The 25,768-nt window shown below is 42.7% G+C and overlaps 1 protein-coding gene across 10 annotated transcripts in view; it reads right to left on the bottom strand.

Moving 5' to 3' along the window:
* The window catches only part of AFF3 (ALF transcription elongation factor 3), a 545,430-nt gene that overhangs the window by 475,880 nt on the left and 43,782 nt on the right, over nucleotides 1–25,768 (bottom strand). For 6 of the 10 annotated variants that reach the window (XM_074332377.2, XM_074332383.2, XM_088796019.1 and 3 more), the window contains exon 2: nucleotides 25,235–25,336. In XM_074332377.2, coding sequence (XP_074188478.1) covers nucleotides 25,235–25,287 — 53 coding nt within the window. In that variant the 5' untranslated portion in view covers nucleotides 25,288–25,336. Of the gene's footprint in view, nucleotides 1–25,234; nucleotides 25,337–25,471; nucleotides 25,627–25,768 lie in introns of those variants that run through there. The other 4 variants (XM_074332376.2, XM_074332379.2, XM_074332380.2 and 1 more) reach the window with 2 other exon arrangements.

Raw genomic sequence — 25,768 nt, 5'->3', positions numbered from 1 at the left:
AATAAACTCCCTGCTGAGGCACAAGAGGCTGGAGCAGTGCAACTGAAGGTTCCTCATGAATGCTAAAAATGATTTAATCTGCTGGCAATCTTTCTTTCAAGAGCAAGAAGCAGGCTCTCCTGGGCCAATGCAATGCTATCAACATTATATATGTGCGGCAGGTAGAATAATTGCCCCCAAAGATGTCCACCTCCTACTCCCTGGAACCTGTGAATATGTTAACTTATGTGGCAGAAAGGGCTTTGCAGATGTGATTAAGTTAAAGATCTTGAGCTGGGGAGATTATCCTGGATTATCCCAATGGGCCCCATCTAATCACAAAGGTCCTTATAAGAGGGAGACAGGAGAGTCAGAGAAGCAGAGGTCAGAGTGAGGTGACGGCTAGCTTTGAAGATGGAGGAAGGGACCAGGATCAAGGAATGGGGAAAGCCTTCCCAAGTGGGAAGAAGCAAGGAGACAGATTCTCCCTTAGGACCCCTCCCCGCCCCCCAGAAGGAGCACAATCCTGCCAATACCCTGCTTTCAGCCCCGAGAAACCCATTGCAGACTTGTAACCTTCAGAACTGGAAGATAGTAAACGTGTGTTGTTTTAATCACTAAGTTTGTGGCACCAGCAGCAACAGGAAACTAATACATATGTCACTTCCTCCCTCGTGATCTAATCCAATTGAGGAGTTTGGGGAAACAGGGAGCAAAAACACCTGGCCAATCCCCAAATTCTAATCCTCTACTACCCCAATCCTCTACTATCTTTTCCATTAACAGAAACTAACCAGGTGAAGTGTCCTTTCCAGCACTGCAGAATTCCAGTTTTACTAGTCTAGAGGGCATTTAAGCCAAACCTCTACTTTTATCCAAGAGGAATCTAAGAACTCAGAGAGGTTCAAGGAATGTCCGCCAATGGACGCTCAGTTAATTGGTGACTTTTGCTGACACTCTAACCCAGTTGTCTACATTTCCTGTCTCCTGCTTATATTGTGAACAACTCTGTCCTTCAGAAACACATTCTTCCTTCTCCCCTAAATCAATTCACTTGGCAAATTTTTCTTTGAAATAAATGTTTCAATTAGCACAATGTACATATTTTTTATATTCCAACTAGGAAGTAACACAGACCGGCTCAGAGAACTTCAGTTCACATCACAATGTCAGTTCATAGCTAAGATGGAGCACAAGGTTGCCAGAGATGGGCATCTGGAAGCCAGGTGAATCAGCTTCTCCTGAAATGTAAACATACTATCAATCAACATACAGGTTTGTCAAGTTGTAGGTTCTATGAATACCATCCAAAACACTGCGGAAAGTTTTTACCACCTCAAACTCATGGCTGTACAAGGCTTTTTATTTTTATTATTTTGAACCAAAAATCACACGCAGTCATGCACCACTTAACAAAAGGGATGCGGTCTGAGCAATGTGCCATTAGGTGATTTCGTCACTGTGCGAATGTCACAGAGTGCACTCACACAAACCCGGATGGTCTAGCCCACTGCACACCTAGGCTGTGTGGTCTAGCCTGCTGCTCCTGGGCTCCGAGCCTGTGCAGCATGTACTGTACCAAACAACACAGGATTCAATCCAGCACAAGAGAAAGCGATGCCATTAAGAAACATGGTGAACACGAGATGTGTGAGGCTGCTGCTGGCGTAACACGGCCTTCTGTTTTAGCAACTTTTTTATCAGTAGAAAGAATATGCTCTAATGAGAAAAAGTATAGCATGGTACATACGCAAACCAGTCATCTGTCATCATCAGGTATGACGTCCTGTACGTAACGTATGCGACTGGCAGCGCAGAAGGTTGGTTCACACACATCACCACAGACAGGTGAGCAATGCGTTGTGCTAAGGCGTCAGGACAGCTACGACGTCATTAGGCGATAGGAACTTTTCAGCTCCGTGATAATCCTTTAGGACCCGAGTCATATCTGTGCTCCATCCCTGACTGAAATGTCGTTGTGCTGTGATGACTGTATTTAGAGCTGGAAGAGACTTAGAGATCATTCCTTCAATCCTTCATCTAGTCAAAGAATTCTCTCTACAAGACCATGCACAGATGCGTATGACTGGGTCTTGACCGAGAAGCACAAACCAACATCTCAAAAGGCTCTGTTCAAGTCTTGCTTTTAATCAGTGGCGCAAATGATGACACAGAACAGGCTTATTTGATTGCAGACTGAACTGAGTGAAGTGAACTTGCAAACATCTCCCAATGAAAGAATTAAAACCTCAAATTAAAAATATTGTGTCAAATGGGGGGCAGCCAGTTAGCTCAGTTAATCAGAGCGCAGTGCTCTTAACAACAAGGTTGCCGGTTCGATCCCCACATGGGCCACTGTTGAGCTGCGCCCTCCACAACTAGATTGAAACAACTACTTGACTTGGAGCTGATGGGTCCTGGAAAAACACACTTAAATAAATAAAAGTTTGGGGGGGGGGGGAAACATTGTGTCAAATGGAATTAAGTGTAACATACAGGAAAGTATACTTAATCTGAAAAAAAAAAGAAAAAAGCCAACTAGAAACTAGCAGAATTGAAGTTTCTCTAAGTTGTAAACTCCTCAGGGAAGACACCATCTTAACATACTTCTCATTCTTGCCTTCTGCCCCTTACTTGACAGTGGTGCACAACCAGTGCGTGTTGAATTCAGCTGGAACGCACAGACCCTGCTTAGTTCCAGCAATGGGGAGATCTTCTAGAACACGTTTACAAAATGAATTGTGCTACTGTACCTCCTTCCAGCCCTCCAATGGAACTCAAAGTTCCCCAGCTTCATAAATCCTTGCAGATAATAATCTAAACTTTTCCTGGTGGTCCAGGTCCTAGACGAGGGTTTGCTCCTTGATTTGAAGCTTATTTTCATCTGGGTCCAAGGTAAGTCTGATAGTTAGTTGCATGTGGTATGTCTTGAGTACTGGATGAAGGGGTGCTACGAGGCTGACTCATTCGTTATAAGACAAGATGAAGAGGTCAGTCTCCCTGAAGTTCCATGTTCCTTGAGCTCCTGGCCTTGAACACAGAACAGCCGGCCTTGTATCTCCTTGCTCTTGACTACCTACACACTTCACTGCCATTCTTGTCGCTATGACTTCCGTAGGGTATGACATACAGTGCCTGCTCCAGCCGTCCAGCACTCAGACACAGCAAACGGACCAAGAATAAGAGCCACAGTTTACAGAAACAGTTTAAGGGAGCTGCCGTATCCTTTAAAAGAGGGAGAGAGAGGAAACACCTGCTTGGCTCTACAATCAGAATGGCACTATGTCCTTTTCTCACACTTGAACTTAAACCCAACTGTGTCTTGGTTTCCTCATCTGCCTGCTGCGGCAGGTTATGGTGATGACTGGAGAGGATGTAGATAAGACGCTATTCGTTATTAGTAGGTCTTCACCATTATTGCTACTTGTATAGTATTATACGGCTGCTTACAATTTTGTATAACTGTCAAAGGATATACTTCTAATTAAAACATTAATATAATTCATCTTAAACATTTTCTGTTCCTCTATACTTTTTATCTGGAACTTGAGCTGAAACTAAAAAACAAAACCCTCTGCAGATCTGTCACCTCTCTTATACATCGTTTTCCTGACACCTGAAGACAAGAGGCAAAAGTAAAGCCTACCATCTCAGCTACATAAAGAAAGGGAGGAAGAGAGGGAGGGAGGGAAGGTTTATACATCAGGGGGGGAAAGAGAGTAAGACTCCAAAAAAAAAGCACAGGTTGGCACCCAGCACTAACAGTGTGTCTCAGTTGTTCTCCTTGAAGGAAATAATTTGTATTGTTTGGACTAAATGGCTGATTTATTGATGAAGATTAAGAATCAGTGCATTTTGGAGGCTTTTCTGACAAATTTCTACTTCAGAGCAGACAGACCAAGAATCTAACCCTGACTCCAGAACCCTTGGCTATAACACTTAGGCACGTGGTTAACCCTTCCTGCCCCAGGTGTCCAGTGGGACCAGAGAGCGGCTACCATATCGTACTTATCTGTATGATAAGCATTCAGAGTAACCTGCATCCCGTCAGCCTGGGTCACCCACCTCAGCCCCTAGGACAATACAGAAATGCTGCTCCCTGCTCCACGGTGCTGCCAAAGGACCTGAAGAGTGAAGTCTGTACTTCTCCAAGAGAGAATGGCTCTGATGAAGGTGGAAACCGAGGATGACGGTGAAGGCAAAGATGGGAGCCACACAGAGGTCAAGAAAAGGGAGGCTCAGAAACTAGCAACGCAGCCTGCAGAGCAGTCAGAAGCCACCGCAGCACTCTCTCCCATGGCTTAGGACTGGTTTGGCCCACACTGCACCCACGTCCTAGATTCACAGAGAGAGGAGAGAAGGGACAACTCGATGAGGTGACAGGACCTCTATCTACAACTGACTGATTTACCCGTCGCTCCTTCTGATGCACAGAAGCATTGGAGAAAAAAATAGTTGTGCATTTGAGTGCTGCGTGTAAGCTACTGTCCTGGGTTCGCTGTGAGAAGGCATTCATTTAATTCTCACACCACCCCATGAGGTAGACAGGATAGTATCATCATCCCCACTTTATAGATACGGAAATAAAGAGTCAGATTCCAATGAGAGGCATGGCCAGAGGTTAAGTCCACATTTGGCCTCTTGTTGATCAATAACTCTCCCCTAACAGTCAATAGCCAGGCTCTGTAAAGAAATTATGTCTATTAGGGGGGAAAAGTGAGATGTAACCTAATAGCTCTTGCATATATGTGGTTTCTTTAAGTTCGTTTAAAGAAAGTAATTCCTATTGACATTTCTTTCCTTGATTTAGTAATTTTTAATATCTGGTTCTTTAAAAAGCTTTTTAAGATGGTTTTGCCCAAGTATGGGTTTGTCTCATCAAGAATTATTCAGATCCTTCTAACAATGTCCCATAAGTAAACCTAATGTCAGGAAAAACTGAGACGGGTTGAAATATGAATTAGTGAACAAATGAACAAACAAACTTGAAAACAGTGCAAACACTGTCCTATATGCCTAAATTATCTAACTTTAGCTGCAACTGTGACTGGAAACTCCTAGCCAGTGACAGCCCCACAGTGGTTTCTGGATGCTAACTATAGATCAGGTCCAAATTCCCAAAGTCTCAGCCTGGCTTTATCACACATACTTGGCAAAAGAATGTTATTCTGATAAAGCCCTCCTGTCTGCCCCTGGTTACTTAAGTGCCCCCAACATGTACTGTCTTCCGCTTCACTGCCAGGGAGAAATGGATCACTTCTGCACTCTGGCCAGACTAAAAAGTCTTTGATCTTGCCACTGCAACAAAAAGTGCACTGCCATCAGTTGTGTTAAAGCTACTGTGTTCTAAATCTGAATATTGCATAATGGAGGGAAAAAATCGAGGGCTACATTAGGGCTATAAAAGGGAGATGTGAAGCTATTTGGTCATGATTTTGTCATCGAGTCGTGACCTTCAGGATAACTCAAATTGCAATTAATACTTGAAAAGCCCTTGGCATATAGTGTGATACGTATTCTTATAAAATGGCTCTTGCAATCATGCATTTGAATTCCTAAGTCCTTATACAACACGTGGGCCCCCTTAATTTTATTTTAAACACAGAACACCAGCATTTTTCTTTTAGCAGTTATGAGAAAGGCTATGTCCCACAGCTCATTTGCAATTAAGACAAACCAAAGCCACCTGACTCCCCCCGCGCCGTACGTGAGAGCCCTACAGGCTCTGAGTTCTCCCTGGCTGACATTCCAAATCGTGGCCTGCACTGTCTGCAGGCTCCAGCTATGTGACTCTAAGTCTCGGCTTGTTCAGACAGTCAAGAAGAGATTCCGCAGCGTCTTCATGATAAAATCACTGTGCCTGGCAGAATGGCTTTGCCGAGCTCCGGGGTTAGTGCCCACTCTCCGCTGCAGCCGGGAACACTAACAAAGGAATACAGTTCTTACACTTCTCCCCAAGCGCCACCCCAGCTTCTGCTTGTGATGGAAAACGGCTGCTGCCACAGACGCTTCCTCCCTCACACAAGTGGGGTCACGGATGCCTTTGGGAGTCTGATGAAAGCTGTAGGCTCTCTTCTGAGAAAAGACCAAAACGAAAGAAAGAAAATGTACATATGATGTGAGGGGGTTCCCTGACCTCCAGTTTAAGAATCCCAGCTTTACAAGGCTAAGAGAGAAAGAAGGGGATTGATGAGGGAGTTGTTTCTTTCTTTGGGAGGGAGCAGAAAAGAGAGAGCGAGAAAGGGGAGGAGGAACGGAGGGACACAGAGAGAGCACCAAACCAAGTGACAGAACAGTGAACACAGTGCTCTGGAGAGAAGTGACTCCTTTCTCTTCTCTCCCAGCCTGGGAATCAGGGGGTCTGGGTTCTGGTCCAGCTTCTAACTTCCCTCTTGAGCAAGTTCTTAAAATAAGCCCATCAATGTGTACAAGGAACGGCATTTACTAAGTCTCTGCAAAGCACTTTACACATGTGAACTCATTTCATCCTGATGCCAATCCTTTGTGATACCGTGTTTCCCCAAAAATAAGACCTAACCTGAAAATAAGCCCCAACCTGAAAATAAGCCCCAGTTAAGATCGTCAGCCAGACGGACGCATTTAGTACATTATGATGATGTTCCAGAAGAAGGTGACATGACTGTATTTGAGTAAATGCAGATTGTTGTACATGAAAAAATAAGACACCCCCTAAAATATGCCCTAACGTGTCTTTTGGAGCAAAAATTAATATAAGACCCAGTCTTATTTTCGGGGAAACACGGTAGGAACTGACTATGCTTTTCCAGAGTTCGCAGGTGACAAACAGTTATCCATAACAAGCAAGCGACAGAGTGGGCGCCAGGACTCATAACATCTGGTTCAGAGCCAGGATTAACTCTTAATTACTCCTGTGTTCCTGCCTCCAACCAAGTCACACACCAGGGAGAACTGTCACCATACAAAATATACATATGTGTGTGTGTATGGCATTTTGACAGTAAAATGAACATCCAATTGTGTTACTGCTTCAGACATTTACTTGGTCTTCTTAGCCCCTGAAGGTATTTGAATTTGTCACCCTGTGCTAAATAATTATATTTACATATCTCTACAATACAAATAATTATATCTTACCATCATGAAGTCATCTTATGAGCACATTCACATTACCATATTTCATTTTCTCATAATCCTGTTTACTGATTAGAAAACTAAGTCCCCATGCCCCCCCCCCCCCCGCCAAAAAATGAATGACTTGTACAGGTCACAACCTAAAACCTGAATGTGACATATAATTTAACACCATGTGGGAATTCTGAAATTTGATTATCACTTAAAGGACAGTCATTCAGAATATGTGCAGAAATGAAGCTTCCATATTTCCATGGGGAAGGCCTGGGAAAAACACATTTCTTTATTTTCCTCTCCAATGTTCATGAGCTTCTAAAATCAAAATGAAATTTGAGAAGTCTGTTTTCAAAAGAAGTCATTCAACAAAGTACTGGCAAAATGAATCCAGCAGTGTACAAAAGGATTATACACCAGGACCAAGTGAGATACTCCAGAAATGCAAGGTTGGTTCAACACACAAAAATCAGTCATTATAATAAACAACAATAATAAAGGAAAAAAATCCACATGATCATCTCAATAGATGCAGAAAAAGCTTGAAAAAAATCACTCTCTCATGATAAAAACACTCAACAAATTAGGAATATAACAGAACTTCATCAACCTGATAAAGCGTATGGAAACCTACAGATAACATCATGCTTAATAGTGAAAGACCTAAAACTTCCCTCCTAAAATCAGGAACAAGACAAGGATGGCTACTCTTACCACTGCTATTCAACATTGTAGTGGGGGTTCTAACAGGCCAAACAGGAAAAAAGAAAAATTTAAATGCATCCAAATTGGAAAGGAAGAAGGAAAACTATATTCACAGATGACATGATCTTATGTAGCTAGACTCCTAAGGAATACACACACACACACAAACACAGTCACACACCTATTAGAATGAATGAATACATTCAGCAAGGTTGCAGGAGACAAGATCAATATACAAAATACAAAGTAAAAATATCCGTGATTAGTGTTTCCATCAATAAACAATTACTAGCAACTAAAAAGCACTAAAAAGCTTGCTCTGCTAATTTCATTAAGCTCAACCTGAGATAGAGAAATATAAAATTCAGAAGTTCCTTTGGCTTTTTAAACTATCCATGACATTTGGGTAAGAGAAATGTTTCCTGGTATACACACAGTTCTAGAAAATGTGGCAGGATAGATACTTTTGTTACTATAACAAAGAAGTTGAAGCGGTGACAATTAGAAAAGGCTTTGCAGCAACAAAAGATCTTCTGTTACGCCCATTAAAGAACACTAACCTGTTCAAGTTTTAATTCTCTTCTAATGGATTTTCTTCAGAGCACTTTATACCAATTGCAACCAGTTCAAGATATTACATCTCGATGCTCACACAGACTAGAAAGTAATGTCTACGTTTTCACTTATTTAGTTCATAGTTTTACTTCAGCCTCGTCTCCCAGAGATTTGTGACACCATGAAGCACTTCACGATATTGGTGTGGACTCATATCTTCTTCAATTTCCTCAGAATTAACAAAGCAATGATACCTGATTACAACAATATTGGATGTGCTTCTTTGTAAGTGACGTAAACCAAACATACACAGAAAGGAATACGGTTCTCTGTTTCAGAAAAGCATGACATTTATTTCTTTCCTGAAGACTTGAATATAGACCCTGCCTATACCAAGATCCGGGAGGCATAAAGTGAGCCAAGGTTAAGCCTCAGCTCCAAGAGATCCTGTTAAGTTCCAGCAAATGCCTTTCACACCTCCTACCTCAGGATCTCAAAAACACTCATTTATTCATTCATTCATTCACTCATATCCCTGGCCAATTATCATTCCCTCTGTCTCTGTATGTTCCCACATCTTCTTTTGTTGTTTAAATCTTCCCAAAAATCAAAACTACCATGTTTCCCCAAAATAAGACCGGGTCTTATGTTAATTTTTGCTCTAAAAGATGCATTAGGGCGTATTTTCAGGGGATGTCTTATTTTTCATATACAACAATCTACATTTATTCAAATACAGTCATGTCATCTTCTTCTGGGACATTGTCATAACGCACTAAATCTGGTTGACGATCTTAACTGGGGCTTATTTTTGGGGTAGGTCTTATTTTCGGGGAAACACAGTCAGCTCAAATTATAAGTAAATATTTGGTTAAAGAAAACATTAATGAGACTTTTCTTTTTCTGCAAAATTTATTGTCTGGATTCCCAATCATCCACAATTTGATTCTAATTAGTCAGAGGCAAGCAAAGTCAAGTTATTAATTTAAGAATCAGAACCTAGTAACTGAATTAAAGTACTATTCTCTACATGGTGAAGGCAAATTGTTTAAAGATGAAATTCTGAGCACATTTTCGAAAACAATTTCCCTAATGTTTTAAGCCTGTAATACGGAAACTTTGGCTCTTTGAATGAAAACATTTTCATCAGTCCCCCTTTTTTGCAATGAAAATTCAAGAGGTGGTAAATTCCATTAAAAAGAGAATGATGGGCCAAAGGCAGAAATCTTCTATAATATAAAAGGACATGCATGCTACCAGACAGTTCTCTAAGCTCTTTTTTGAATCTTGCTATTTTTCTTTAATTTAAAAAATACCGATAAACAAAAAAATACTGATCATAGTAGACTGTATTATTGCTTCCAATTTTTCCATGCCCTCCCTTTAGGCTGCCAGGGGACATGCTAGCCGTCAAGGTGACGCTTTATGAAAGGAGGATATTTCCCACACTACTGATGTCAGGTTTGGCCTTATGATTTATTAGGCCAATGCAACAGGAGCCATATGACATCTGCCCCATCCAGCAAGAGTTTCTTTTTACCCTCCACCAAGAGGACAGCATATTCCAAAAAGGTGCACTCTGTCAGCCTGGGTCTTAGAACGCAAAAGACACTAGCGCACAGCTGACCTTTAACTGGCATGTAACGTGGACAAGAACTACACTTGGAAACGGTAAGCCTCTAACATCTGGGGGTTGTTTATTAGCACAGCATCACCTGACAAAAGCTGATACATACGAACTGCCATCCTAACGTTTAGCCCTCCTTGTCACTTGAATTTATCTGTAAGTAGACAAACCTGATAAATGTCATAAATTACCCTTTGGGGATGTTGATTTCACAATTCAGTATGAAAGAAATATGTAATGACTCATCACCAGGTTTGCCAGAATCAAGTGATTTGATATAAATCTGCCCTACATTCTATATCAGCAATTAACGCAGTGATGACAGAAGAAGGTAAATCAAGACCAAGAGCAAAGAGCACCCAAATCTGAAGTCTACAGAAATACTGAATCCATGACTTAGGTTCGTTGTATCAAGACCATAGTGGGCTGGTATCCAACTGGAGAATCTGGGATCATTCTCAGTTCAGAAACTGGGGAGCAAGCATGTGGACGTGGATCAAAGTAGAGATATGAGGTCAAGGGGTAGCCACCCATCCAAAACAGGAGAAGGACTATCGTTTGATACTGACAGAAAAAAAAAAAAAAAAATTACTAGAAATTTCATCACTTGGGCTATCAAAAGTCACTGCTCCTAAGTTCATCTAAACTAAACAGTTTAATAATACAATTGCTTCACCAATTTTCAAGTTCTGTTTTGTGTTTTAATCAAAATACATATAATAATTTTTATAAACAGACATTTCTTAGCGCCTACATACAATGCATAGGGCTCATTATATCAGCACTGAGCAGGATTTTCAAGTCAATAAGAAAGAGTTCTTGTGTGCAATGGAAGAAAGTATTGGACGACCTTCCATACCCGACTGCGATAGTCATTAAATAAAGCAGACCTCGAAAAAACAGATAATCAGTTTTTTACAAAGATACAAACTGAAATAGTGACTCACATAAATGCCTGTGAATATGTTTTAAGTGACAGAATGATACAAATATTGAATACAACTGCTAATCAAAATATTCAGTAACCATGAGAAGGAAAAGAAGAATTAATAATAAAGTTACCATTTTTTGAGGCCCTCCTATGTGCCAGGCAATTTATGTTTATTATCTCATTTAATCTTCGTGACAAATCAGTGGCGTAGGCACTACTATCTCCATTTGGTGCACGAGGAAACAGGCCCAAAGGTTAAGTTACTTGTTTCAGGTAACACACCTCGTAAATCACAGTCCAAACCTGAGCCCGCTGTATGCTGGCTCCAAACCCCTTTCCCTTCTCATTATCAAATCGTCTCTTTCTGGAATTCAGCCAACTGAATATTTTAACTTACCTTAAAATTTGTCTTATTCTCAAGGATTTTTAAAGAAGACACTGAAAGTAATTTTTGTCATGTGTTTCGGTATGTCAAAATTCCTTAAGCCAGGAATCTATTAATTTTCCTTCACCTAAATATCTCATGACATAAATTAAGCCCAATTACTCTTTCTATGTCATCAAAGCAACACTTTTTATTGAGTCAGTTATACAGCCATAAGAGACAGTTTGTTCTTATGTAGGAACAAAAAACCGCAAGGTAATCTACCTGAAACAGAGTCACCTTACACACAATTTCAGATTCCTTTCCTCAGGTACTTCTACTGACTGCAGTGCCACACCCCCATTACTGTTCTCCGTAGAGTGACACTCAGGTGTGATGTAGATCTGACCAGCTGTGGTGAACAGTTGTTACCATATTCTTCCCACAGAAAACTTTGTCAAATGTGTGGTTTTATGAGTATAGAAATGATTAAGAGAAGATATATAGATAGCATATTTTTATACATATTAAACACAGACAAAAAGCCATACCTAAATGACAATGAATGACAGATGCTCCTTGCATAGGAAAGCCTGTTTAATTCGAATGCCACTAGTCCAAAATATGTAGTAATTTGGACACAGTATATTATTCATTCTGGGTTTTAAAAAAAACACAAAGTAAATCTCAAATGTTTTTCCATACACACCTCATTTCCACACAGACCATATAGGTGTACCTATATGCATATGTGTATGCTCTACATACACACAATCATACATGTTTTGAGGTGGGAAGGAACCTCTGAACTCATGCCCTACAATTCTGTCACTGAGAGAGATTTCTTATAGGATCTAGGTGGCCACGTGTAAGAACTCTGGAGCCCCAATGCCTGGGGGAAAGCTCAGCTCTACATGTACCAGCTGTGGGTCTTTGAGTAAGTTATTTACACCTTTGTTTCCTTCCCTATGAAATAGGGACTAGCAGGACCTACCTCATAGGTTATGCAGAGTAAATGAGACATGGTACGTGTAAAGGACTCACTACACCTCCTCACACATAAGAAACACTAAGAAACCTTGAGGCCAGATGACTGAGTGGCCTTCTGAGGAGATACCACCATGAGATGTCAGAACATCCTGGGGCACCTGCCAGTCTTGCGGGTTTGAATACAATTTTTAACAATTCATTTAAGTATACTAATGATGTGTATGTTTGTTTTTTTATCAGTTTCAGGAGTACAAAACAACATAGTGATCAGACATTTACACACCTAACAAGTGATAACCCCACCAAGTCTGCTACCCATCTGACACTGTACATTGATATTCCAATACCATTAACCACATTCCCTATGCTGTACTTTACATCCCATGACTAAAAATATATGTATTTTTAATTATAGTTGATATTCAATATTTTATATTAGTTTCAGGTGTACAACGCAGTGGTTAGGTAATTTATGAAGTGAACCTCCCAATAAATCTAGTATACATCTGACACCATACATAGTTTTTACAACATTATTGACTATATTTCCCATACTGTATTTCACATCCCCATGACTATTTTTAACTACCAAATTGTAGTTCCTAATCCCTTCACCTTTCTCACCCATCCCCTCAACTAACCCCCGCCCATCTTGCAACCATCATTTTGTTCTCTGTATCTATGTGTCCATTTCTGTTTTGTTTGCTTGTTTATTCTATTCTTCAGATTCCACATAATCAGTATACCAAAAAAAAAAAAAAAATCAAAAAGTTAAACCTGATTTAAAAAAAAAAAAATCCATTTAGGTAGTCCACAATTAGGAAAGTCCACAAATTTTTCCTGGCTCTGTAGCCTCATCCAATTACTTCTGAATCAAAAGTATTTCTATAAACACTTAAATTATGGATGGTGTGACATGAATTTATGCTCAAGTGGCTTATGCAGGCTTTTCATTCATTCATCACTGATCCAAAGACATCTATGAAACACTTATCACTGATATTTTAGAGGCAAATATTTGACAGTACCCTCTTCTCTGCAGTTTCATTCTCTGCAACTTCCATTTCTCACAGCTCTGTTTTTTAAAGTTTCCACTGCCCCCAATATATCTATAACTATACCCACCCATATGCTATTCCTCTTCCTCTTCCTCTTCCTCTGGGCCTGGCCCACCCACTGCCTTCTCTGAGACCTTCCTCCATCAGTGTGCTCGCCTTTCCCTTCGAGAGAGAGAGCATTCAGACTGTCCACTCGCCCACCTCCCATTTATTCTCTCACCCTACTGCCAACTCCACAGACCACATCAACCTTCTCACGTAAGGTGACTGACTGCTCTACAGCAGCTGACCATGGCCCCCATCTCTCCTGGTCTCCAACCTCCCAGACCACTTCTTTTTAACCTCCTTCCGGGGCTGCCTTCCTTCCCACTGCCGTCCCAGTGTCCTCAGCCTACCTCTCCTTCTCTCCTCACTCTTCCTGCATAATCCCGTCCAATCTCGTGACTGTCACCAGCATCTGTGTGCTGATAACTCCCAAATCTGCTTTCCTGTCCTAACCTTCTTCCTAAACATCATTATCATACAGCAAACTTTCTGCAGGCAGTTCTACCAGGATGGCCCACAGGTACTTCAAAGGCAGCATGTTTAAATCCAAACATGTCATCAATCTAGATGTCACTTTCTCCAGGAAATCGTCCCTAAAACTCCATACCGAGTAGGGTACCCATAGTATGCCATAGGATTCCTTATTAGAGCACATAAAACTCTACGGAGATTATTTTAAATAATCTGTTCCTGGCTAAAGTACAAACACATCAAGAACTAGAAATGGGGTCTATTCACTTCTGCTTCTGGCTGGATACATAGTTGTTCATCTCAACCCAGAAACCTATAAATCTAGAGGAAGAAAGTTATAAAGAGCAACTTAAAGTATCCATACTCTGTTACATCATTGTATATAATACAGAGGGCACCAAAAAAAAGTATACATATTTTAAGAAAGGAAAAAACTGTATTAAAATTGTAATACTCAATATATACCAGTAACAAAAGATGACTACAAGTGACATGTATACATTTTTTTGGTACCTCTGGTATTTAAGGGCTTTAAAATATCATTTTTGTCCTGCTGAGGGATAAGAGTAAGGAAAAGAATACAAATTAATTTATGTAACTAATTACCTACCTAAATATTAGAAACTAAAATACCCATACTCTCTTTTTAGACTATAAATATTTAATATATATACACAGAATTTCTTAACTCAGCCTTGGAGTTTTAATTCAAGAGGGGGGGTTGGGAGCAAAGAGGCAGGGTCACTAGGAAGTAGGTAAAATTCACCAGCTTTTCCACAAAAGACTGTCAGCTGTTCTGCTCATATTAAGAGATGAAGCTCTGCTTATTAAAAACACACTCTAAGGGAAAGTCACCTCAAAGGTTTAATTCTCAGAAGAGGCTGTGCCATATTCCGGGAAAGGACCTATCTTCAGTGAAAGAAACCCAAACAGGAGTCCACATGGCCCACATGGCCCTCTCCTGTGCGTGGACATGCTTCTGAGAAGGACACGGCGGGCTCTGCACACAGCATCTGTCCCGAGTGCCAAATATCCCTCAACAGCACTGGCGCTCAGTCAGGCACAGCATCACCCTAACCTGAGCATCACCCTAACCTGAGCCCTGACAGCACAGGCCAGGCCCAAGTCTTCCCCCTAGAGCCACACAGCTCGGGGTGCAGCTGATATACCACTGTAAAATGGTAAGCCATTTGATTAGACATCAAAAAGAGAAGGCTCTTACACACGGATGCTTTCTGGAGTAGCATGGGCTTCCCATTACTGCTGATGCCGCAGTCTATGACGGACAGCTCATATATTCTGCTCAGAGGGTCTCTAAAGCTACACCCTCCTGTCAGGTGAACCCACCACCACGTCAGACCAGGAGAGGGGCTAGGCAGGACACTTCAGAAAGTGGAGGCAGCAAACTTTCTGAATCTTGAGCCTCTGTGTCAGTCAACTGCGGAGTCCACAGCCAATACCTGCCTGTTAGTCTGAGGTAAGTCCTTAACCCCCAACGGCCCCTTCCAGCCCGGCAGTCCTGAGGAACGACACCAGCGGGCTCTCAGCCATGGAAGAGGGTTGGTATGAGAAGGAGCAAGCAGGGCCACGCTGACCGCCCGTCTTCCCAGTGAAGGCTAAAAGTCCGAATAATGCAACCGAAGTGCAGAATTCAGCTGACTATCATCAGTTGCTTTTTCATTTGTTTGTGTGTGTTTTTTATAAGGAACAAAACAGGTGTTCCCCCCTCCCCGAAGCAAACCACTGACGCTGAGAGTCCTTTTTTTGTTTTGCAACAGGTGTCTAAATCACCTGACTACTCCATTCTTTGTACCAGATATTGGTAGCCAATAAATAGTGTTTTCTCCCATGTGAAAGAAAATGCATGAATTTGATGACACTAGTACAAACCAAAGCAATAATCAAACACTTGCTTTCCTTACTACGGGCCTGACCCAAATCCATGCTTGAGGGTAACAGCCGCGCTCTCTCCTCCCAGTCTGAAGAAGTTACATTAGAGGGACGTAATATTGCAGATCACAAGAAGTGGTTAAACACAATTAGTCAGGTCACATAATGGATGATGATGTAGAAGGCAGTCTCGTGACCACCAGAAGCACAAATAAGAAGTCCTGCCCCAAACAACGAATGGGTTAGAAGGCACTGCACACACTTCCTCTGTAGGATCACACGTCCCAAGGCTGCAGTTAAATTGGTCACTACTAGTTCTGAAAAGTCAGCTTTCTTTTCCAAATCTGAAAGTCACAATTGTTGAAACCCAATCTGGCTTTCTCTTGTTGGCAACAGGCTTGTCTTCTGTGCCCATCTCAGAGAATGGAAGTGTGTGTGAGTGTGTGTGAGCATGTGCGTATGAGAGTGTGTGGGTGAGTGTGTGTGAGTGTGTGTGTGAGTGTGTGTGTTTGAGTGTGTGTGAGTATGTGTATGAGTGTGTGTGTGTGTGAGTGAGTGTGAGTGTGTGTGAGTCTGTGAGTGTGTGTATGAGTGTGTGTGAATGTGTGTGTGACAGTGTGTGTGAGTGTGTGTGAGTGTGTGAGAGTGTGTGAGTTGTGTGAGTTGTGTGAGTGTGTGTGTGAGTGTGTGTGTGTGTGAGCATGCGCATACACACACAAACCTTCATTAAGAATAAAATAAATAAACCTCACACCAATCTCATAGCAATTCAGTCAATTGTGCTGTATTTACTCACATAATCAGTCCTGTCTACACGTATTTTTCTAATGAAATAAGATGGGAAATGAAACACAGAGAGTGCGGCTCAGTCTCACCACCTGATGGACTCAGGGCACTGTGGTGAGGGCTGAGGGGGAGGATGGTCAGCAGTGCTGCGACAGGTGTCTGACACTTTCCTAGGACACTAGGAAAGGTGTCACTTTCAGCTATGGCCACAGGGTAATGCAGTAATTCTGCAAAGAGCTGCCTGCCCCTTCTGGGGCATTGGCGAATGCCACTCCCCACCCCAGTTCCCTCCTAAAGAGAGAATGTGGACATCTGGGCCGAGTGCTGGGCTCCTACGGGAGTTATGGTGAGATTCCTGACAAATCCAGAAGTGTCTATAAGAGCATCCAGGCCCTCAGCATTCTCTCCTGATGCAGAAGGAACCAGCCTTTGAAGGACTGACAAGAACTGTAAAGCTCTAGAAAGGGATTAGCCTATTTATTACAAACTGTGTTTATTTAGGTTTTCGCGTTTATTTCCCACTATAGCCCCACTAGGATACAATTAACCACCCCCTCACTCATCAGAAATATTAGAAAGACGCACAAAAATAAAATAAATGCTGCATCTAAATGTAACTTCCCAGAATTATGGAATTGTAATGTTATTATACAAAGCCACCCCAAAATAAAAAGGAAGAAAAATGAAGTATTCTGAAAGAGCTTCTTTTTCAAAGGAATGTTTATCCCTTTAGTTCTTGCTACTCAAAGGTAAGTCTGTGGACCAGCTGGTTAGAAATGTAGAATCATAGCCCCACCCTGGACCTATTAAAACAGAATTGATATTTTACCGATATCCCAAAGTTATCTGGATGCACATTCAAGTTTGAGAAGCACTAGCGAGCCTGGGTGACAGTTAATATAGAGAGCATACTGACCTACATCCTCAAAATAGTTTGCTAAGCTCTGGTTCTCCTCCTCCACATGATTTACTTCATAGAAAAACAAGTATATTTTGAAATTTGAAAACAAAAACAGATTATGTCCCAGAACTGGAGATGATCCACTGAAGTCAAGCCTGTTTCTATCTAAACTGCCCAGTAAGTAATTAACTTTTCAATGAACACTGACAGAAAATTTGTTCTGTCACTCCATAACTCAGGTAAACAGTACAGGTATGACAGGAAAATTTTAACTAAAAGACTCACACTACAACACTCCAGAGGATTTTTGAAAACTAATTTCCTGTCCACAAAAAAGGAAAAATAAAATTATTTTCAGTATCAAGTTAAGCACCTAGCTCGAAACTGAGTTGCTATGTTAGTCACTTTTGTTTCCCTCAGCCAACAATGAACCTCCTGGGAAGAAACTACGCGAAGAAGTTTAAGTACCCTCTGCCTTTCTCCACCTGTGAGTGGAGAAACTCCAAAGGGAAAGAAGACACAAGTACCATTAACGACTTCTGCACTTTTGGATTCTGCAACCCTATGAATGGAATGATCACAGAATGCTTAAGGTGGAAGACCTCTGGGAGATAACTTATTGCGGCTGGTCCACTTACCCAGGAATCTCTTTCTACAAAGTACCTGGCAGGGGGTCTACAGCCTCCTAGAGACAGGAAATGGTTACCTCTAAGACAGCCTAGGACAGCCCTATCACAGAGCTATTAGATACTGTCACACCCACTGTCTTTCTCATGCCCTTGAGCAACCCAGAACAACTCTATTCCCCACTTCCCAACTCCTTCAAACACTCTGAGGGCCCCTCTCATGTCCCCAGGTGTTACGTTTCCACAGACTCAACCCCTTTAGCTTCTTGGATGGTGTGGTATCCTCTTACCCTAGTGTAGCTGTGTATTTTGTTTCTATTGAAACTAAATTATGATTAGCCTGACATAATTTAATGAGACCCACAGTGCCAAATGAAGTCATTTGATGTAATGGGTGGTAATTCAATACATTCTCCATGAAACATCAAAGATTATGTAATGGTTAATATATCTACATGTTAGTAGTACAACATAAGTAAAGGCATATTTGTCTGCTAGACTATGATGTACAACTAAGAAAAACGATCAACCTCTGCTCAAAAATGTCCCTGCGTGCCATCTCCAGGCACAGAACTCTGCACCACATGGATGACCTGACCCAATGTGGCCTTTCTGTATCCTTCCTTGTTTATGATGAAGAGGCATTTTTAAGGAAGCAAAGGGTATAAAAGAACTACATTTGGCATTCACAAAGCAATTGACACTTTTATTACTTAACATCACAATCTTATGAGGTAGGCCAGTATAAGTGCTGTCACTTTGTAAGTGATTAAACCAAGACTGAGAGTAGGAAATGAAAAAAATAGTGAGCTGCCCAGGGCCAAACAGAAAGCAAGGCTGGAGACAGCTGAATTCAGAAACTTCAGTTAAATTCCCAGACAAAAGGGAACAGGCAAAATTGAATGTAAGTTTTATGGATTTCACTTTGAAATAAAGCAAGGAAACATTATGTTACCATTAAATGATATTAAAATCGTTTTTTATGGCCTTGATTTTGCCACCAAGGCTTCATTCCCAAAAGAAAGAAAATTTAAACAGGCAAAGTTACTCCAGGTTACAAATTTCATTTACACACACACAAAATCTTGCATTCCATTTTGAGAGATTAATTTTTTTCCCCTAATTTCACTGTTACTTTAATCAATATTATGCCAAAGGGCCTCGTCCAAGTTGTTAAACCTAAAGTGTCAATGATTAGACCCATTGGTTCAGAGGGACATTCTCCCAAAATAGATTCTTAGCATTTTCTAACCCTCCTACATTTTCAAAAAAGAGAATCTGGAACACAGGAAGGAATCATTTCCCCACACGCAACACTCATCTTCAGCGTCATCAAAAGGCATCTGGTTAAAACCCATCTGAACATCTTATGCATTCCCCCAGTTATCCTGGTGGCCCCGAGCCAAGCAAGCTCGCGTCCTCGGCACCCTCAATTACCTGTCTCCTCACCTGGCTTGCTCCAAAACACACCACCTATGGGCTGGGTAGATGTAGTACTCAACTACCTGCCGCCAGCACTTCACTGCTTCTCATTCACACATCCCTGCCTTCTCCACACTGGCCACCAGCTCCTTCATGGCTGCAGCCCACAGGCCCTCACCGTGGAAAGCCGCTCTTCTTGGAAATACATTCACCCTGCACTTGCTGAGTCCCTTTCCCGAGCTCTGGGGCTCTCAGCCAACGAGAGTCCTGCAGCCAAGCACAGAGTCACTTCTAGCCAATGAGAGTGAGTGCCGTCACCTTCACTGCTCTAGACCAATCTGCTGCAGAACCAACACCAGGGCTCAGTCCTGCTAAGTGAAGGTGGTGGTGCCTCCACCCACCATGCTCCCCAACTTCTGCCCTTTGTGTCCTGGTGCACTGCCTTGTTCCCTGAAGGCTGATAAATGGAATGGGGGTAGATCTTGAAATATTTGCTTTGCTGGGACTGGAGGAAAGGGAGTCGAGGTACCTGAGGGTCAAGATCAGGGGTCTGAGGTAGTTTGCTGACACTGTGAAGGGCCAGGAAGCCTGTCTAAGGAGGTCTGGAGGAAGCTATGGTCTGAGCATGTCCGCCAGCGGTCGCTTTGAAGAGAACCAAGTGTGTAGATCAGCACTCCTGGAAAGCACCCACTTGGAGACTAAATTGTCAGTGCTCTGCTTCCCCCCCCGCCAGGAGTGCAGGCCATGTCCACCCTGTGTTCACTAAACAAGCTCCACACTTCATTCCTCCTTATTTCTATTCACAGTCTTTCCTACGGGTGGACTTTCCTCCCTTTTATTTTCTCCTTCTGAAATTCTGCTTGTCCAGGGTCCATTTCAAATGCCACTCTACCATGAAGGTCCCACTCTCTCAATTGGATGTGCCCGCATCCTCTGAAACTGGCTATGTCAGCTTTGTATTGCAGCTATTTATGTGTATGGCTTATTGCCCTACAAGTTCCCAGCAAACTCTCTATCTTTTCTTTGCATTCCCTACAGTAGGGTGTTTTGGGTTTTTGTTTATTGTGTTTTTTTGTGTCTGTGTGGTGTTTTTTTTTGAAACTGCATGTTTCAACCCATGAATGGGAAATTTTTAAAAAATGAAAAAGAAATAGAAATTGTCAAAGTGCACCATACATATCCATCATACATGGATAAGTGTAATTTCATGACACTTCTGTTGCAGGTACGTATGTGTATGTGTGTGCAGGAATGTAGTAGGTTGTAATGTTAAACGTATTTGTTACTGTGAGTCATGGTCTAAAACATTTGAAAGCCACTGCTCTACAGTACCTACCCTATAGTACTGCCTAATATTCTCTGTTATTGAATTGAACAAATTGATGAGCATGAAACTATCCATTTATTACAGCTTCAAATGGTTCAAATTTGAAAGATTATAAAATGCCTAGCTGAACAGAAATAAATGGCTTCTGGCCTACATGAAGCTATGTGGGGGGGCGGGGGAGGAAGGGGGTTGTAGAGAGGGATCTGAATATTTACTATTGTATTTCAAATAGACTTTCTCCCCAGTAACTAAAATGTGTTTATATTTAAGAAAGATTAAATCTAATTTGGACTAAGTTCCTTTTGGAAAACTTCTCCTTCATTGAAAGCAACTCACGATTACAAAGTTCTGCATCTTAAGCCTTTGTTCAAGTGCTTTCTTTGCCCAAGATGCCTCTATGTCCTCTCAATACCCCCCACCCCCACAGTGTGTAAAAATTCCATTTATCTTCCAAGAATCAGTTCAAAGGTCATCTTTTCTATGGAAGTTTTTTTTTTTTTTAACTCAATTTTTCTTCTTTCCCTCTTCTACCATCCACCCCACTCCCACGTATGGTCTTTCTTCTGAATCAAAAATGCTGAAAACTTCCTTTTTCACCCTTCTCATTCCTCTACTAGACAATAACATGCACAACCATGGTTATTTATCTTTGTATCCCCTACAGCAACCAGCATAAGGTCTCGTACTTAAGAGATAATCAATAAATATTTGTTAAGTGTATAAAAGCAACAGTTAGCCTGTTAAAAGGCCCTGAGGAATGGCTTACATGCCCAGCAGCTGATCAAAAGCTGGTGGAGAACAGGAAGAAGAGCAAAGAGATGGAGGGGAAGGCTGAGGACAGGCGCTGCGCCTCTGGACATCTGCCCCCGTGAACCTACTGAATCCCCACGTGTCCAGGGATTCAACTCCACAGAATGAAGCTATGGAGCTGGGTACAGAAGGGGTATCTTCGCCTTACTCCAAATTCTCCACTCTCACTTCAAACCAGAAATGGGAAATGGAATTAGAGGTGGAAGTCGGTCTTACCTTTCTCAACTTTAAGGTATGGCAGAAAAGAAAAGCTGAAACAGCTACCTGGAGGTCAAAAGACCTCCCTTGAAAAATAAGTAGAGGTGTTTCTGAGTGGGGGGGGGGGGAGTATATAAGGAGGCAGAGAAGATGGTTCTTGAATTATCAGCTGATTGTCTACATCGATTATATACAACAGCACCGAGTTTTTCTTTTCATATTGTCTCTACAGTCATATGGGGACTATACAGTCATATGGAGACTATATAGTCTTATGGGGACACTTTCTGTGACCACTAGACTAAGCCAGCTCAGGTTCAAAGCCACAGTCACAAGTAACAAACTGCAATTGGTTTTATTAGAAAATGATGCCCACCAATTGGAAAAAAATTGTTAGGAATTAAAATACAGTTTCTTTTCCATTAAACTATACCTTCCCCCAACCTCTCAAAAGAAAAGTGTTTTTTCTATTTTTCTATAATTAAAGGAAGAAGTTTTTAGTGGTCTTTAAATTTATACATATATATGGGTATGTGTATGTGTATGTATGTATGTATGTTAATTCATATAAAGCATAATTTCCTAAATCATGGTACTTTGTCTTCAAATTTTTAGTTTTATATCATTTAGGACTTTGACCTTCTCTTTCTGAACTGCCAATCCATCAAGGTTTTGTTTTGTAATTAATTTCAGAGCAGCCCACATAAACTGGGAGTCATCTGCAGTAGTGTGGGAAATGCAATGGATCTGAAACCAGAAAACTGAGCTTTGAAATTAATGCCTAGTTCAAATACATTGCCTCCAAGTCTAGATGTGTGACCTGGGGCAGATTACTTGATCTTCCCTACCCTCGATTTCCCAATTTGTAAAATGGGAATAACAACAGTACTTGCTTCCTAAAGTTGTTGTGAGGATTAAATGAGCTAAAACATGTACTCTGTACTTAGAACAGAATTAGCACGTCATGTACTTAGAACCGTGTCTGCTAAATGTAAGCGTGCAGTAAATGTTAGTTAAAAAAATTCTGCTGTGGTTTGTTTTATGGTCTCAGTGAAGTCATTTTACAGTTCAAAGCCTCCATTTCCTTGTGTATAAAATGGGACTACTACCACTTACCACCTCCAGGACTGTTATGAGATTCAAATAAGAAAACAATGGATATAAAAAAGTCTGACACGCAGGAAGTATACAAATGTTAGTTATTGTGGATTACTCATAATTTAAAAGTAACCATAAACTTAAAAACTTGTAAATTTAAACATAAGCCATTAAATTGAGTTAGAAAGAAAATACCATCCATAACTGAGAAAATTCATCCATAACTGAGAAAATGTCTGTGTTAAAATGCATACTCAAGGAGTTTGGTTTATCTTTATCAGAAATATATAAGCTTCTGTAAAATGTTATTTCCACATCTGCAAGCTAGAATCACTCTCTCAGTCGAGCCAAACTGTCCTACTATATTGTAAGCAAGAGGCTGCACACTTTCATAAGGCAAACATAAACTGATGCCTTGATTAAAATCTGACTGCCAGTATAGCAACTTTTTAAAACTGCGTAATTTTTTTCACTTTTAAAAATAGTAAGTATACTGTAGCTAATGTAAATTTCAAGTAAATTCAACAGACATTTGTTGTATAACTGTGCTCCAGGTAACTCACCTGGGAACTAAGGATGCAAAGGGAAATAAGGCTCAGGCCCTGTGCTAGAAAAGCCCACGGATTACGGCTGATAATTTCAAAATATTACTTGTAAAAATCATGAAGGGGTTTCAATGTGAGTCAGTACGCAGACAAACAGCATGAAAATATGCCAAAACAATAGGTTCTCCCCTTTAACTGAAAAAGTGCCATTGAAAAGCAAAAGTCATTTTTAAAGCACAGTTTCTATCTGGAAACCCATTGAATTTGTGCCAGAAACCAACATTCCTAAATGTAAACCTGTAAAGTAATAGGTATCTGTAAATGAAAGGCTGAAATAACCCCAGGAGCAACAACACAGTAATTAGCAACTTTTATAGAGTAATAACATGTTTCATATTCTTTCGACATTGACTCTTTGAAGTTCCCAGTGTAATACATAAAAGTTTTATTACATTAGGACCCATCCTTGTGTATTTTATAGGTGCCCATGTTATGCAGAGCAAGCTGTACTTAGACATCTTTGCACCTTTTATTAAAATCTGCTCGATGAGGCGCTAGCTTTGTGTCTAGTTTAGTTTGATAAACCTGGCTTTAGAAGGCAAAAGTCACTAGAAGCCGAAATCATTGAAAATACACACACATCCACACATCAGCTCAATGACTACACGTCATAAAGCAGCTTAGCTTTACATGTTTACATATTCATGTGCATACCACTTGCGGCTGTAGACACATGTGGACTCTCTACTGAATTAAAGAGGAAAAAAAAGCCCAGCTCTACAATAAGTGATGACCAGCGGCAGAACAGAGTGCAGTTAATATGCTTGTTTCAGCAGATGTTCATTGCCGTAAATATTAAACGTAACACAAGTTCCTCCAGGAATATGCAAGCACTGATTTTACCACCTGAATAGGGCTGGTTGGAAAAATTTAGGCGTGGGGGGTGGGGGGGAGATAAAAAAGATGCTGAAGCAGCCAATGGGATTTTTAAAACACCCACAACTGGAATTGAACTGCTTCTAGCGGCGATTTACCTACAGCAGCTCTTCAGTGTGAGAACCTGAGCACAGAACCCGGAGGGCTCCCGGGGCTGCGGGCCGTGAGCGGGGCATAAAGGGATACAGGGGGCGAGAGGGGACAACTGTAGTGGGAGGTGTGCAGAAAGGGCCCAAAGGAATTGGGAACCTCTAGGAGATGAGTTTTCCCGGGCCAAGGCCTCTGGAATTCCCGCACAGAGAAAAACACTCGTCCCCCTGCCCTGGTGCTCACTTTCCGTGTCGAGTGGGAGTGGGTGGGAGGGGACAGAAAGGACGCAGCCGCCCAGACCTGGCGCCGACACGCAGTGGCCGGAGCATCCTCTAGGGCACTTCGCTGCAGCCCCAACTCCAGGGGGTCGATGGTGGGAACCAGAGGCTCTCGCAGAAGAGGGAGGGGACACAGGGAGGGAAGACGGGGTACGGGGTCGAGGGGTGGATCCCGGGCACTAGTGACACGTTCTAGAAATCGGTTCTTTTTTTCTCTCCACGGCTGCGCTCTGTCTGTCCCCTGGCTCCCCGAATCACCGGCCCCTGGGCTGGGGCAGGCAGCACCGGGGCGAGGGGGGAAGGGGACAGGAAAGGGGGCAAGAAGACGGGAAGGCGGCCGCGCATCCACCCGGGGGAGGCAGAAAGGAGCCGGCGCCGCGGGCGCCCCGGCCCACCCCACCCCCACAGCCAAGCCCCCGGCCCAGGTGAGGCGCTGGCCGCCGCGGCCGCCCCTGGTCTCTCCTGCCTGCCCCAGCGGCCGGCGCGGGGACTCACCACAGCGACTCGAGGTCCCATTCCTGGAGCAGGGCTAAGTCGAAGCTGTCCATGGTGGGATGTCTCGGTGTCAGCGCCGCCGAGGCTCGGGCCGCCCGCGCGCTGCAACGAAAAGCGGCGCTGAAGGTGCATCCCAGTCGCGCCGGGGCCGCCCGCCGCCCCCCACCCCAGGTTGGGCTCCCGGCGCCCCCCTCCCCGACGCCGCCGGGCCGGCCGGGCGGCAGCCGCCGCACTCACCCGCTCGCCGGCTCGCGCGCAGGCACACTCGGGAGAGCGGCGAGCTCGCCGCGCCGCGCCGCGCCCGCCCCTCCTCCTCCCCGCCCCGCGCCGCCTGCCGCCTCTTTCTCCTCGGGGAGGCGCGTGTGCGCGGGCGAGGCCGAGGCGCGCGCACCCTGAGCCCCGCGCCGCGCCCGCCCGCGCGCCCCAGCGCTCCCGCACCGCCCCTCGGGGTCCCGCGGCGCCCGCAGGCCGCGCCGCCGGGCTCCCCGCACCCTCGCCGCCCGCCCGCCCCTCGGCAGCCAGGGGGCGCCCGGG

The sequence above is a fragment of the Rhinolophus sinicus genome, chromosome 2 (genome assembly GCF_057876585.1).
Source record: "Rhinolophus sinicus isolate RSI-liver-muscle chromosome 2, RSI-T2T, whole genome shotgun sequence".
In the NCBI taxonomy this organism is placed as follows: domain Eukaryota; kingdom Metazoa; phylum Chordata; class Mammalia; order Chiroptera; family Rhinolophidae; genus Rhinolophus; species Rhinolophus sinicus.
The sequence above is the reverse complement of the archived record's forward strand: the minus strand, read 5'-3'. Positions and strand labels throughout refer to the sequence as shown.